The 16,521-nt window shown below is 41.6% G+C and overlaps 1 protein-coding gene across 8 annotated transcripts in view; it reads left to right on the top strand.

Annotated features, from left to right (window-relative positions):
* The window catches only part of ZNF236 (zinc finger protein 236), a 255,861-nt gene that overhangs the window by 46,509 nt on the left and 192,831 nt on the right, over nucleotides 1-16,521 (top strand). For all 8 annotated transcript variants that reach the window (XM_068237058.1, XM_068237059.1, XM_068237055.1 and 5 more), the window contains exon 5: nucleotides 3,543-3,667. In XM_068237058.1, the coding sequence (XP_068093159.1) occupies nucleotides 3,543-3,667 (125 nt within the window). The remainder of the gene's footprint in view (nucleotides 1-3,542; nucleotides 3,668-16,521) is intronic.

Raw genomic sequence — 16,521 nt, 5'->3', positions numbered from 1 at the left:
ATCCATCTTCCCATCAACTCTGACCAGCTTCCCTGTCTCTGCTGACGAGATGCACCCCCCGAGCATGATGCTGCCACCACCATATTTGACAGTGGGGATGGTGTGTTCAGAGTGATGTGCAGTGTTAGTTTTCTGCCACACAGCGTTTTGCATTTTGGCCAAAAAGTTCCATTTTGGTCTCATCTGACCAGAGCACCTTCTTCCACATGGTTGCTGTGTCCCCCACATGGCTTGTGGCAAACTGCAAACAGGACTTCTTATGCTTTCTGATAACAATGCCTTTCTTCTTGCCACTCTTCCATAAAGGTCAACTTTGTACAGTGCCTGACTAATAGTTGTCCTATGGACAGAGTCTCCCACCTGAGCTTTAGATCTCTGCAGCTCGTTCAGAGTCACCATGGACCTCTTGACTGCATTTCTGATCAGCGCTCTCCTTGTTCGTCCTGTGAGTTTAGGTGGATGGCCTTGTCTTGGTAGGTTTACAGTTGTGCCATACTCCTTCCATTTCTGAATGATCGCTTGAACAGTGCTCCTTGGGATGTTCAAGGCTTTGTAAATCTTTTTGTAGCCTAAGCCTTCTTTAAATTTCTCAATAACGTGATCCCTGACCTGTCTTGGACCTGTCTTGTATGTTCTTTGGACTTCACGGTGTTGTTGCTCCCAATATTCTCTTAGACAACCTCTGAGGCCCTCACAGAGCAGCTGTATTTGTACTGACATTAGATTACACACAGGTGCACTCTATTTAGTCATTAGCACTCATCAGGCAATGTCTATAGGCAACTGACTGCACTCAGATCAAAGGGGGCCGAATAATTATGCACACCACTTTGCAGTTATTTATTTGTAAAAAATGTTTGGAATCATGTATGATTTTCGTTCCACTTCTCGTGTACACCACTTTGTGTTGGTCTTTCATGTGGAATTCCAATAAAATTGATTCATGTTTGTGGCAGTAATATGACAAAATGTGGAAAACTTCAAGGGGGCCGAATACTTTTGCAACCCACTGTATGTAACGCAATGTGTGCACTGTGAACAGCACATTGATTTTGCAGTGCTGTGAGTTGGGCTGCGTTACTGGCTGCTGTAACGTGGGATTTTAACGTTCCACTGTGAAACCAGCCTTAAGGACAACTGAAGTGAGAGGTATATAGATGCTGCCATATTTATTTCCTTTTAAGCAATACCAGTTGCCTGGCAGCCCTGCTGATCTATTTGGCTGCAGTAGTGTCTGAATCACACCAGAAACAAGCATGCAGCTTATCTTTTCAGATCTGACAATAATGTCAGAATCGCCTGATCTGCATATGCTTGTTCAGGGTCTACGGCTAAAAGTATAATAGACAGATGATCATCAGGACAACCAGGCAACTGGTATTGCTTAAAAGGAAATAAATATGGCAGCCTCCATATCCCTCTGGCTACAGTTGTCCTTTAAATTCTCATTTCTCCCAGTCCACACAGCTACTGGATAGCTGTTTAGCCCTCAGTTTTCATGCACAGTTCTGTATGATTTGCTTATATCTGGTGCACACATTGATAAATGACAGGCAAAAATCACTGTTCATTCATTATAAGCTAACCATGTTTTCCAGCAGTCGGCAGAGCAATTAATAACCCCATGACTTTGTACAGCATCAAAAAACTCAAAGCTACTTGGAGGAATTCTCATCAATTTTGATAAGTCTGATTAAATATTTAGTAGTGTAAGGTGGTAATCCAGGTAAAATATTGATATTGGTGAGGTCATCATTTACCTGGTTGAACTTGAATTTATTATGTGATGTTTAGGTTTGCATAGAAATTAATGGATATTTATAGGTTGTTGCTCGCCACCTTATAGTGCCTGATGCCAGTAAGGTAACTTTGAACTAGCCTAAATGTGCCACTATGACAAAAAGAAAAAAAAAACTATAACATTTACGATGCTTACATACAAACAAAATGTACATTTATCCCAGACCAAAATGGAACTGTAAATGTATTATTTTTCCTCCTATGTAGCTTTTAGTTACAGTAGGTATTTACATTTGGTGGCTCTAAATCTCTTATCAACAGGTTTTGGACTAGTTCATCTCCTCATGGAGGATTTTAGGATTTAAAAGTGGACAAGCCCCCCACTTTTGGTCTAACAAATAGGTGAAACGTGTTGACCTGCCAATAGGCCCTTCTTCCAATATCTGACCCTATCCCATCATGCAGAATGCACATTAGAAGCATGTCCCTGCTGCAGAATACACTTTGGAGTGTGTCGTAACAATATATATCTCCTCACTGCTGCTCAAGTTGTCCTTGTACCCACTGCGAGAGCTCTGGGCTCTCTGTCATGTGACTGCAGTGATGTCCCAGAGTTCTAGCAAAGAGTTGCGAGGCTGTAGAGGGACACAAGGACTGGAGCAAGGAGAGGTAACTAAGGTAACTGCCGCGCTTCTAATGCATACCCTGCATAGGGAGCCCCCCGCACATAGGCTGTGTCCCACAACCCCTCCCTACACACACACACATATACATGCACTTTAAGCCCAAAAATGTGGTACAAAAAAGTAACAGATACAAAGCGATGTGCAGTGTGCTTTACTCTTGGACAAATGTAAACTTTTTATGTATATGTACACACGTTTTAGTGATAGTGATCTTTAAGACAGTGAAAACTGTCAACATTATTTTTGGGATATTGCTGTCCAATCAAAAATGATTTCTGAAATGTAAAGCCTGGTACACACTTTCAATTATGATTGGCCAATCACTGACCAATTTTACCACCTCAGTGTAGTATGAGGGTCAACAAATATTGAATATTATGAACAGATTGTATAGGAAAACCCTTATACTGCATGGAAGTGGTAACATTTCCCAATGATTGGCCAGTCAAAGTTGAATGTGTGTACCAGGCTTAACTGTTTAGTTCTTGTTATGCCCTTCGGCAGCATTACTGCTTTGATTAGCAGATAGTAGAGGCAAGGTTATAGGTATGTGCAGCTTGTAACAACGATATTCTTGCTTTCTTTATCTAAAAGGCAGATGGAATTTACTTTGTAGTATTGATTTTAGTATAGAAAGCTAGAAGATGTGAGGTGCAGCATTTCCTGTGGTGATAATTAAGATGATGTAGATGACTGTGTATGAATTTACACTTACATCACAGCATGAATCCAAAGATAAGGCAAGATATCATTCTGCACATAAACCCAAGTTTGTTTTTTTTCTTATTCTTTATGCATTTTGGGCAAATGATTCTCATTATTCAGCTGAATACTTACATCTTACTTAATCAAGCTTCAGTCCTTCTAGTCTGCAATACCAGCAGTTTTCATATCTCCTGTACAGGCAATGAACTTCTGTATCACTTGCTTTATCAATAATTTAGTAGAACATCACTTTAAAGGACAGCAAATTACCAGTCTTGCAGAATTTGAGTATTTAAAGTACAGCTAAGTAGAGGAAATGCTATATGTTCTCTTTATTGTGCATTTTTTGCAGGTGTTTTCTGCTTTTTCTGCTTGTGTATACTTGTGAATATACTTTGTTGTTGTTTACAGAGTTGCAAGCACCAGATCATACAACAGGAACGTAGACAGAAGCGGATTCTCTTACTCCTGCCCACACTGTGGCAAAACTTTTCAAAAGCCAAGTCAGTTGACACGACATATAAGAATACACACAGGTAAGACTAAAACTAGGCTTTCTTTTTCAAAAAATACTTTCACTTTACAACCTCTGCATCTGTCTTTTTTGTTAATAATACAACAGAAAAAAATTTCAGAGTAAGGATTGCGAAGACAATTTTGCTGTGGCCATCTAATTCAGATATACTATATGGAGTTCAGATATACTATATGGAGTAGACAAAGCCCAGGGTTTTCCTGTTCTGTACAGATACAGGTTTTTTTAGGCGACTGCTTGAAAAAAAAAAAAACAAGTGTAACGATTGGTGTCAGCACACAGAGGATTTCTGATTATTGGTGATCTGCAGTATCACCAATAATGCAGACGCTATACCCGATTATGTGTGATCTGCAGAATCACCAATAATACCAGTATAGCTTAACACAGGACACCTAGTGTGGTAACGTGTTTGGTGCAACAGTAAGAAAGGTTATCTCCCGAGGAGCGGGAGATACAGACTCTACTGCAGCCAGTGGACCCCTGGGGTGCAGGTGGCCACTGGCTGTACTTCAGCTGTCCTCCTGAGCATATGAGAGACAGACTGTACTGCAACCAAGGATTCCCTGATGGATAGAGGCCCCTGGCTGGACTGCAGACAGGACTTCCTGAGGAGCAGGAAGCCCTTGCAGCTAATTCACACCTGAAGGATGAGTGTCACGAGTAGTACAGTCAGACTGATCACTCGAGGGATGAGTGACAGCCAGAAGGGTCAGACAGGCCAGGTCGGCAACACACGAGCAGATAAGGTACAGAGACAGAAAGCTGATTCGGTAACCGGGTACAGGCAAGGTTGGCAACTAGAAGACAGATGGGCAGAGGTACCGAATCAGAAAACAAGAGAGAGGTCAACAGAGCCAGAGGTCATAACAAATAAGCACAATCCTTGTCTGAGGTGTGAGGTCCTTGGTCTCAACACCCCGGAACTGGTCTAAAGGATAACACAGTAATGACACAGTAATCCTAAGCTTGGGTATGAGGTCCTTGGTCTCAACACCCTGGAACTGATATAAAGTATAACACAGTAAGGTTCAAGAGCGGAATCTGGCTAAGTGTGAATTCCCAGTTCCAACTGGTTTTAACACACTGTAGGATCTGACTGAGGTCTGAGTGCTCACACGTTAGTATTCGCAACGGCAGACAACCAGCAACTGACAAGTAAGTTCTATATATACTACAGCGATCCGCAGCGCCGCCCCCAGCCACTCAACCAATCAGGAGTTTTGCTGGGATCAGCTGATCGTCCTGATCAGCTGATACTTCTGCTGGCATAAAGGTCCTGTCCTCTGGCGCGCGCGCGTAGCTCTCCATCTGTGTGCACTAGAAGGCCCAGGCAAACCAGAGACCTGTTGCTGTGCGGAAACCGCCGGCCTGAACGCGGAGACAGCCGCCCCGTCGCTAGACCGCGCGGCGGTGTCTCCGCTATTCATTACACCAAGCAGGTTATTTTTTAAATTCTAATCCTGTGCCATCTGTTTGTACCCCCCCCGGCCTCAAGTGCCACCCTACGATGGTTTGAAGCCCTGTAAGATGAAATAAGTCATCGTTAATCAGTATCTGTCCTTGCATCGCACATTGATCTTATAAAAAGAACAATCCACAGACATTTATTTTGAAATCTCTGCTCTAAGGGGAATACTATTACAGTTACTCAATCTGTGCCATCTGCATAAATGAATGTGGCAATATTAGTTAGAATGGAGACGGCTTATACGTTTGCTGTGCAATGTCTTTTTATTCTTATCTACCTTGTAGACGGCGTCCCAATTACTCACTGATGGCCACAGGAAAGTGGGCCAGGTCATTATCTGAGGGGGATTCTTCTTATTTAGTGCGGCAGTGGATTATACTACAGTGAGTCTCCCCCTCACCAGAGCGGGTTATACAGCGTGTGACCCGCCGAAGTAAGTTACTGTGAAGAGCGAGAGACAACTGCTCTCGCTCCTATTCTGCCCAGCCAATTCGTTTTAGCCGCACTAAATAAGAAGAATCCCCCTCAGATAATGGACTGGCCCACTTTCCCATCGCCGACAGTGCAAATGGCACAGATTGAGTAACTTTAATAGTATTCCTTTTAAAAAGAACATGAGGTGAGCATCATCTGGAGGCTGCCATATTTATTTTCTTCTATACAATATCAGTTGCCTAGCAGTTTTGCTCATCTTTCTGAAACAAACATACAGCTAATCCAGTCAGTGTTGAGTCAGAGACGTCTGAGCTAAATGCTTGTTTGGGTTCTATGGCCAGGCAATTAGCATTGTTTAAAACCAAATACATTGTTCAGCCTTCATATGTCTCTCACCTCAGGTTTCCTTAAAGGGAACCCAAGGTGAGAGGGATATGGAGGCTGACATGTTTGTTTCCTTTTAAATGTGTATTGCCTGGTAGTCCTGCTGATCCTCTGCCTCTAATACTTCAAACCATAGACCTTGAACAAGTATGCAGATCAGATGTCTGACAATATTAGCTGCATGCTTGTTTCAGGTGTGTGATTTAGATCCTACTGACCAGAAAGATCAGCAGGACAGCCAGGCAACTGGTATTGTTTAAAAGGAAATACATATGACAGCTTCCATAGGTCTCACACCTTGAGTTACTTTTAAAGTTCCAAGGTCTTAGGGCTAATTTCCACCATATGCATTGCAGTGCACGTTTTTTGCAATACAGTACACATGTCTGAAAATCTGCAAGGATACTGCATAGAAAGCAATGCCTATTTGTTCAAGTTTCTGCATGCATTTCCTTGTGAGTTTTATTCCTGAGCCACACAGCTGTATGACAGCACAGCTTTATGTGTGCTGGTATTTTACACCACTAGCCCTTAGCTCACAGTAACTGTACACTAGAGCCCTATACAGACACTTGGGTCTTGATGGTTAAACTGATTGGCTGTGATCATTTTGGTTGGCACTCTGTAAATAACCAATGACTGTTCAGATTGTCTGAGCTGCAATTACTGCCTTATTAAGGGGAAGGAGACTGAGAAGAAGGGGATCACTCTACAGATATTCAGCTGAGTACATAAACTATCAGGACTGACCACGTTGGCCATCAAACATTTTACTGCCTGTACGCACTAGAAGCATTTATGATAAGGTTTTTTCTTCATCTTTGATCCCAAGTACTGCCTCTGGCTTCCTGTTCAAATCCAGCTCTGTGCTACTTTCCCAGTATCCCAAGAGTGTAGTCTAAATTCCTGGTGCTCACACCAGATGTGGAAGCAGGAATAGTTAAGGACTGACTTAGATCAAAAAGGTTTATATCACACACAAAGCTTTGTAGCAGCTGTAAGTCGCAAGCTGCAGCTGCTCCTGATGTTATCCAATGGCGTTTGACAAACTAGGCCTATACTAGAAGTGGTGAGCAAAATATGTCCTACCATCTAAATCTCCACTAACACAAGGAGGGAATTAATTTTAGCATATTGAAGTGAACCGGAGGTGAAAATAAACTGATGAGATAAAAAAATTATATTTATCCTCCTAAAAATAACTTTTTAAGTATCCCATAGTTATTTAAACATTTACAAAATAGGTTGAATGTTTTACTGTCTCTAATCAGTGGCAGCCTATTATGTGTCCCAGTGTTAGAAAAAGGTAAATGGTTCATGTATTTTATCTCTCTCTTCCCTCAGAAGTTGTATTCTGCCAGTAAAACTTTTATGGCTGTAATTTGCTTATCAGTGATGTTTACTATATTCCTGACAAGGTACCGACAAGATGGAAGCTGTCACTTCTATGCCTGGAAATGATCTCTTCTATGCAGCTAAATAAAACCAGAAAAACAGCCTGTTTATTAGTATGTTTTGTGCTGTACACACACCTGTTTATCTCATCATGTCACATATTGCCTCGGGCACGCATTAAAGCCTCTAGCTGCTGGTTAATTAAAGAGACACTGAAGTGAAAAAAACATTATATCATTGTTTGTGTAGTAGGGGTGATTACTAGAACATTAGTAGCAAAAAAAAGATTCTCATATTTTTATTTTCAGTTATACAGCTTTTTTTTTATATAACATTGCTTCATTCTCTAATATTTGCAGTTTAACACTATTCAGTATTCTAAATGTTTTTGCAGAACAGGCAGTGAACTTTTGACCTGTCCTGAACTATTCTCTGCAAAAGAAAAACACAATATAGTTGAGATAAGCTAATCGGAAGTCAGAGCTCTTTCAAAGTCGCAGAGCTCAATGGCTATTTGCATAGATAACAACTGGAGTTTCTTAACTCTTCCTGTACTGGAAACAAATATTAGACTTGTGTCTTTGTTCATAATGCTTTATTTCTTAGCTGTACTACACAACCAATTCATTATATCATAATTTTTGTTTTCCGCTTCAGTGTCTCTTTAAGCAGCTGCTACCCAACTGATCATCAGATGCTAAGGGCTGGTTCACACTTGCGGTGGCCCTCCGGAATCGCCGTGCCGGAGCCGCACCGCCTGCAGAACGGACGGAACGGACGCACGGCATAGCAATTAAAGCCTATGCGTCCGTTCACATGGGTCCGTTCTGCAGAACCGGAGCCGGACCGGATCCGGGCCGGATCCGGACTCCGGCCTCCGTTCCAACATGCGCTATTTTTTCATCCGGCCCCTCCGGCAGCCGTATCCGGGGCGGAGCCGGACTGCACCATCCGGCCAATACAAACAAATGGGAACCGGAGGCCGCACAACACACTGGCTGAGAAATCCGGATCTTCTACCCCACTTCCTATGCGGATTTTTGCGGCGATATTGGCTGGGGACACATGGGCAAGCATTTTGGAGTGGAGCAGCACGAGCTGGAGGTGTTGGCAGGATGTTGGCAGCATGTCGGAGGTGGAGGTGAGTGCTAAACAGCAGAGGGCCTGATTCCACAGGTCCCCCTTCTGCTGACCTCCCAGACCCCAACATTTTTTTTTTTTTTTTACGTATATTTTGCCAAACGGATCCGGATCGCATCCTGATCGCATCCTGATTGCCACCTGATGCAACCTGACCGGATCCGGATCGGATCCGGATCAGAACCGTACGGTTCCGATCCGGATCCGGTCCGGATCCGGTCAGGTCATCCGGTCCGTTTGGCAAACAACCGCTAATGTGAACCGGGCCTAACTTTGTTGGGCTCAATTTCTTTCTGTCTAGATGAGTGAAAGTGTATATATTTGGTGATTTGTTTGTTAATCACTGCACACCAACTGCAATGTGTAACTAATTCATAAAGATCATAGCTCTGAAACTGTTATAGCAGCTACAATACAGATCTGTGCAAATACAAGTTGCTCCTAGTGTGACATGGAAGCAACTTCATTTAATTACATTAGGAACAGCTGCAGCAGGAGATTTTTAGCAGCTAAATATCTGTGTGTTATGGCTTAGCTCTAAGTTTTCTGATCTTATCATTGTTAGTGTAGTGCCATATTCTTATACATACTATGAAAATCACTATATAAAGTACCGGTAACTGACCTTCAGAAGGACAAATGCTGCCCTTGCTAATTCAGCACTGTCTTATTTGCTATCGTCTAAAAAACTTTAGTGGGAACCAGTTAGTAATTGTATCATGTAATACTGAGCTAACCACAGATCTCCAATGTTCTCATCATTTTCAACAACTTGCCATCTTCCCACTTTTCAACAATCAGATCTCGCATCAGCTCATTTTCCTGACTAGAATCATTCTCGATATAGGTTCACTTGTAATAAGAGCATTATTCTTTAGGGGAACAGTAGTTTTTTTCAAATCAGTGAAAGATTCTTAAGTATAGTGGAAAATGTCTGAAACAGCGGAGTATAAATGCTGATTATCTTTTATGTTAACCTTTAAGTTGCCTGTTTACTGCTGACAATTCTTTGTATATGTAACGGCCAGAACCCGAAGTGTGGCCACTTCTAGTTCTGGCCGGCCACTTCGGGTTCTGGCCGGCCAATGCGCGAAGTGGCCGCAGCGCAGCGGCCAATGTTAGAAATGGAATGTTTCCTTTTATTATTAATGTAGTTTTCCGGCCGTCTCTGGCCAAAATGTAGCAAAACAGTTCGTTCATTAAATGAAATGAAGCTGGCGGCAATGTAGAAGGATGAAGCCGCCTGGCTTCTGCTCCGCCTCCTCTCCTCCGCCCCTGCCTCTCTCTCTTCTCCCCGATACTGGCAGCGGGGGACATGCGTGTCCCCCCCCAGAGTCGTTAGTCGCGGCAGGCAATCCTGTCGTTCGTCCCTGCAGAGCGGGTGCTGGCAGAAGCAATGTCTGCAGCCTCCCCGCTCTGCTTTCCTGGCGCCACGAACGACTCTCGGGGACACGCGTGTCCCCGCCGGCTGCCCGAAGAAAAGAGAGAAAGAGAGAGAGAAGAGGCAGGGGCGGAGGAGAGGAGGCGGAGCCGCCAGCTTCATTTCATTCAATGAACGAACTGTTTTGCTACATTTTGGCCAGAGACGCCCGGAAAACTATATTAATATTAAAAGGAAACATTCCATTTCTAACATTGGCCGCTGCGCTGCGGCCACTTCGCGCATTGGCCGGCCAGAACGCGAAGTGGCCGGCCAGAACTAGAAGTGGCCACACTTCGGGTTCTGGCCGTAACATATACAAGTAAAGTTTTATATTGAATATATTAGGGTATTGAAGAAGAGTTGATACACAGTTATGAAGTTATGTGTAATGTTCAATATCACTAAACTTTAACAGAAGATTAATACTCCACTATAGGTAACTGTAGAAGGCTAAGCTCACATTCTAAAATAAAGCAGGTGTTGCCTCAGAGTGGCTTGGAGTTCATATTGCTCTTTATGGCAAGATGAAGGTTTGCACATTTTTTTTTCCTTGGCATGAAGTTATCAGCTGTTGCCTAACGACTTAAATTGTTTATTGTCTTGGCTATATCAGGGGACAGGAACAACACATCATGCCTGACATAGCATCATATTTTATGAGTTGTATTAGTAAATACAAATATGTTTACAACTAATTGGTTATAGCAGATTTTTATTCATGTGTACTAGAAACTAGGAGAAATGTTTCTGGGTGAGCCTTGCGCTAGTGGGTTTCTTAATACACAGTGTAGTTCCTATGCCTAATATGGCAGTGACTGGAATTCACTTGGTTTGGACTAGTTCAGTTTAATTGACTATTTTTTTAAATCTATATGACGTAATAAATTTAAACCATGGCTGTGCACACCGTTTTCTAGTTTTTGCAATAAGTATAGTAAAATTACCTGACTGCCTGGGTCCTGTAGCCCCTTTTTCTATTGAGATATCTGTGCAACTTTTTTTGGACAAACCAGGTTTCTATCTGCTCTCTAAATTCCTCCTGCCATTTCCTCATCACTGACAAGAGGTAATCGGGGAGAAACCGGGAGGGGGCTTTTGCTAATCTTTAACTGTGGGCACTAGTGTTGGTGTTGGAATTCGGCATAGCCCATCTGAAACACGTGAATACTCCTGACTGCCTCTGTTCAGTACCGAACAAGCGGACAGGGTCGGGAGGAGTTTACTGACTTGCGAATCACGTTGCGTTTCACATGACTCTGATGCTTCCTCCAGGATACTTTGAAGTATTTTCCGATTTTTATAAAAGTAAGGCCTCTTGTACACTACATGCGATTCCAATTTTTTTTTTATGCTATCTGATTTTTGATTCTGATTTTAAAAAAAGTACTGCATGCTGCTAAATTTTTTTTAATCAGAATAAAAAATCGGATTGTATAAAAAAATTATGTAGTATGCAAGAGGTCTTATTAAAATTAATGTCTGAGTACTTTTCCTGTTGCAGTCTGCTTTGAAAAATCACTGATTTCACCCAGTGTTGTTCTTTTAATAACAGTACATGGCCATGTGGGTTTACAGAAACTCTTTAGTGGTCTGTCCCACCTGATCCAGCCCCATCAACACACTTTCATATCTTTCTCAATTGCTCATTCTGTTGTTCCTGTAGCTGCCCGCCAAGTATTACAATGCCTAGGGAATTAGCTGAACTCCTGACTAATTGACCTAGGCTAAAATAAATAATGAAGGGCAAAAGAGATATTAATTCTAGGTTATGTTCTTATTCATTGCTTATTCCATTGAAAGTTTAGAGAGTTCTTTCTTGAGCAGTGCAAAATAAAGGTAGCTGTAAACAGGCAGCCCACTTCAGATAGGAATCATTTTCTCCCTGAGTGGAAATTCATCACAGAGTAGTGATCCATGTACCACATTCCAGTATTCTATCTCTGTCTCCTGTCAGCATAAACGTGTCGGAAAATCGATTACACTGCTGACCTGCTAGTGTTTTTACTGCTTTATAGAGTACACAATGATACAGCTGCCAATCTCCCTGCCACCTAGTTGAAGACTTGGTATTGCTTCCAGTTGTGCTTATGATCACTGCGCAGCAATTGAAACACCACATTACAGGATTTATTTTCCACCAGATTCTGTTGCGATCTAATTAAAAAGCCATTGCATTGCTGCCCTGCAAGTTGTGTACTGCCTGGTGCATTACACAATTATGCAGTTATCAAATGACCACATGCTTTAGGAGCACTGGCCCTAGTGCCAAACAGTGCCAAAGAGTTGAATGCTGGGAGTTATTTTTATCTATAATATATTCCTCATCTTCAATTTATTTCCCTGCCTAGCTGCTTATCAGAAACACCCTCTAATTACTTGTGTTTACAAGCAAGGCTGAGGTGACTGAGTGATTGGATGTGTAAATAAAAACAAAGACAGTGCAGTTGTTAGTATACACCTCAGTGGGAGTGTCTGAAGTCTCTGGGAGGAGGGCAGCTAATGAATACACAATGAGCAAGATAAGGGGGGGGGGGACGAGTCAGGGAGGATATGATGTCAGCATTAGCTTGGCAAGATGGCCTCTGCCTAGAATAGGATTTTGTGCTTTCCCTTTATACAATTCACAGGAATTATTACATGGATAGCACAATACATTTGTTATGTAAGTAGAAGTAGTATTTATCTACTTATATATGTGGTTTTTTTTTTTATTTCTAGGTCAGCCTGGGTGTCGCTTGTTCTTTAACATTTGCCACTGCTCCAGGTTAGCCCTTCATTCTAGTGGAAGCCTGCTGAGTGCCCCACATGAGCTAAGGTCACAATAGCCAGACCTTAGCTCAGCACTGTGGTTAGTGATCCTTTCACAGGGTGTAAAGGTGCAGGTGTAGGAAGTCTTGGTTCACTACACTGGATCCTATAAATAACATAACATTCTTGAACATGTCTGTTTTTCCAATCCAAAAATGGTCAGTGGGAAGAGGGCCTAAGGGTCTGTCCACACTTGTCAGTTTTTCTGTGTTTTCTGCACAAGAAAACTGATAACCAGTGTTAAACAGTGGGCTAGTTCACACTTGAATGCATTTTTCACATGCAGGAAAACGATTGCACGGTCAGACGACTCATGCAGAAAAACTGACACAGAAAACTGATAGACAAGTGTTGATCCAGCCGCAGTGTATGATTTGGGTACTTATGCTTAGCTGTTATATAGCTGAGTGCTGACTATTGTCTACAAAGTTTAATAAAGTGCCTGCTTTTTTAATTCTAATTTTTTTTTAAATGCCAGCTGGCTGAGGGTTATGGTGATGTTTTGATGTCAGTAGTTTGAGTTTTACCTGATACAAGCATGCAGCCATTGAAGAAAAAACACCTGAAAGTTTAGTTGACAGCACCAGCAAGTCAGTTCGAGGCAGGAAATTAGCATTTTTTTTAAAGAAAAAAAGAAAGTACATAAAGCAGCCTCATTATCCCTTAAACTTATGATTGCCTTTAAAGGATACTTGTAGTTACAAACACAAGTATAGTTTCTATTTCTCTTTTAAAGTGCTACCAAAACAGTTATGCCATATCCCACCAAAACGTTCCATAAGATCACTGTGCAGGTGTGTCCCGATCAACCCAGGGAGCGGAGGTTTAAGCTTGACAACCATTCACAAAAAGTCTGAAACACTGCAATCTCTGTGATCCAGGTAACATTCTTGTTTACTGTTGGCTTCTAGTTTGTTGGCTTTGATGTCAGACGTTTGCTTCAAAGATGTCTGAAGCTGACTTCACTAGGTGAGGATGATGTCCCTATTTACAGTGGGTTGCAAAAGTATTCGGCCCCCTTGAAGTTTTCCACATTTTGTCACATTACTGCCACAAACATGCATCAATTTTATTGGAATGCCACGTGAAAGACCACTACAAAGTGGTGTACATGTGAGAAGTGGATCGAAAATCATACATCATTCCAAACATTTTTTTTACAAATAAATAACTGCAAAGTGGGGTGTGCGTAATTATTCAGCCCCCTGAGTCAATACTTTGTAGAACCACCTTTTGCTGCAATTACAGCTGCCAGTCTTTTAGGGTATGTCTCTACCAGCTTTGCACATCTAGAGACTGAAATCCTTGCCCATTCTTCTTTGCAAAACAGCTCCAGCTCAGTCAGATTAGATGGACAGCGTTTGTGAACAGCAGTTTTCAGATCTTGCCACAGATTCTCGATTGGATTTAGATCTGGACTTTGACTGGACCATTCTAACACATAGATATGTTTTGTTTTAAACCATTCCATTGTTGCCTTGGCTTTATGTTTAGGGTCATTGTCCTGCTGGAAGGTGAACCTCTGCCCCAGTCTCAAGTCTTTTGCAGTCTCCAAGAGGTTTTCTTCCAAGTTTGCCCTGTATTTGGCTCCATCCATCTTCACATCAACTCTGACCAGCTTCCCTGTCCCTGCTGAAGAGATGCCCCCCCCGAGCACGATGCTGCCACCACCATATTTGACAGTGGGTATGGTGTGTTCAGAGTGATGTGCAGTGTTAGTTTTCCGCCACACGTAGCGTTTTGCATTTTAGCCAAAAAGTTTCATTTTGGTCTCATCTGACCAGAGCACCTTCTTCTACATGGTTGCTGTGTCCCCCACATGGCTTGTGGCAAACTGCTTCCTGTTAACAATGCCTTTCTTCTTGCCACTCTTCCATAAAGGCCAACTTTGTACAGTGCATGACTAATAGTTGTCCTATGGACAGAGTCTCCCACCTGAGCTGTAGATTTCTGCAGCTCGTTTAGAGTCACCATGGGCCTCTTGACTGCATTTCTGATCAGCGCTCTCCTTGTTCGGCCTGTGAGTTTAGGTGGATGGCTTTGTCTTGGTAGGTTTACAGTTGTGCCATACTCCTTCCATTTCTGAATGATCGCTTGAACAGTGCTCCGTGGGATGTTCAAGGCTTTGTAAATCTTTTTGTAGTCTAAGCCTGCTTTAAATTTCTCAATAACTTGATCCCTGACCTGTCTTGTGTGTTCTTTGGACTTCATGGTGTTGTTGCTCCCATTCTCTTAGACAACCTCTGAGGCCCTCACAGAGCAGCTGTATTTGTACTGACATTAGGTTACACACGGGTGCACTCTATTTAGTCATTAGCACTCCTCAGGCAATGTCTATAGGCAACTGACTGCACTCAGATAAAAGGGGGCCGAATAATTATGCACACACCACTTTGCAGTTATTTATTTGTAAAAAATGTTTGGAATCATGTATGATTTTCGTTCCACTTCTCATGTGTACACCACTTTGTGTTGGTCTTTCATGTGGAATTCCAATAAAATTGATTCATATTTGTGGCAGTAATATGACAAAATGTGGAAAACTTCAAGGGGGCCGAATACTTTTGCAACCCACTGTATTTACAGTGGGCAGCACACGCAAAGGAGGATAGGCAGCACAGGATCTGGTCTTTTTATGGAACACTGCTGGTGAAATTTGGCACAGAATTTATTTAAACACTCTGAGTGGGCAGATGGACGACTGTAATTAAGCTTGTAAATACGGTTTTCCTTTGAGATTTACAAGATCCCTGGCTGTCATCTCCATCCTGGTGTGGCAAGTCAAAGATATGGAGGCTACATACCGTTGACTTTATTTATCGAGCACTTTGGAACCCAAACACACTTTTTCCTGAAAACCCTATCATGGGAATACAAATAGTTTTACAGATATATAGTAAACATGTATATTGTTTTTCCTGTGCTGTTGGAGGTAACTGGCTAAAACTGTATTTTGTAATTCCAAACACTAGAGGTCACTCTTGGCTAACAAAAAAGATCTTTACTTTTAAAACACAGTGCTATTCTGATTTGTTTCATGATTTGTTTCAGAAGTAATATAAAAGAAATCCAACAACCTAATAAACTTGTATTACTAAATGTGTTTGATATTTAGAAAGGTATTTACATTCTGATTAGGTTACATCAGCCTAATGTTATGTTCTGTGCTTGGTTAACAAATGAAAACCATTTAACACACACCTATTTCGATTACACTTTTAGACAAAGCTTAAAGAGACACTGAAGCGAAAAAAATATATGATATAATGAATTGGTTGTGTACTATGAATAATTACTAGAAGATTAGCAGCAAAGAAAATATTCTCATACTTTTATTTTCAGGTATATAGTGTTTTTTTCTAACATTGCATTATTCTATAATATGTGCAGATTACACAACACTCGGCATTCAAAATGATTCTTTCAGAGCAGTCTGTGAAGTAATGACCTCTCCTCTAGCAGAGAAAAAGTAAACAGTTCACTTACAGTTGCGATAATAAAAGTCAGATATCAGCCCTCTCCACGACTAACTTAGTCGGAGAGCTTAATGGCTTGTTTGCATACAGATAACAACTGGAGTTTCTCAACTCTTCCTGTACTGGAAACAATTAGACTGATGTATCTGATCTTAATGTTTTATTTCTTAGCTGTACTACACATACAAATCATATCATCATTTTTTTCGCTTCAGTGTCTCTTTAATGATTATTATTTGTAGTCCTTTAGTTTGCATATGATTTGCATGAACAGGTTTACATTTTAAATCAAGAGAATTGTTTTGGTTAGCATCCTGTTGTTA

This window comes from Hyperolius riggenbachi, chromosome 5 (assembly GCF_040937935.1).
Source record: "Hyperolius riggenbachi isolate aHypRig1 chromosome 5, aHypRig1.pri, whole genome shotgun sequence".
NCBI lineage: Eukaryota > Metazoa > Chordata > Amphibia > Anura > Hyperoliidae > Hyperolius > Hyperolius riggenbachi.
The sequence above is the reverse complement of the archived record's forward strand: the minus strand, read 5'-3'. Positions and strand labels throughout refer to the sequence as shown.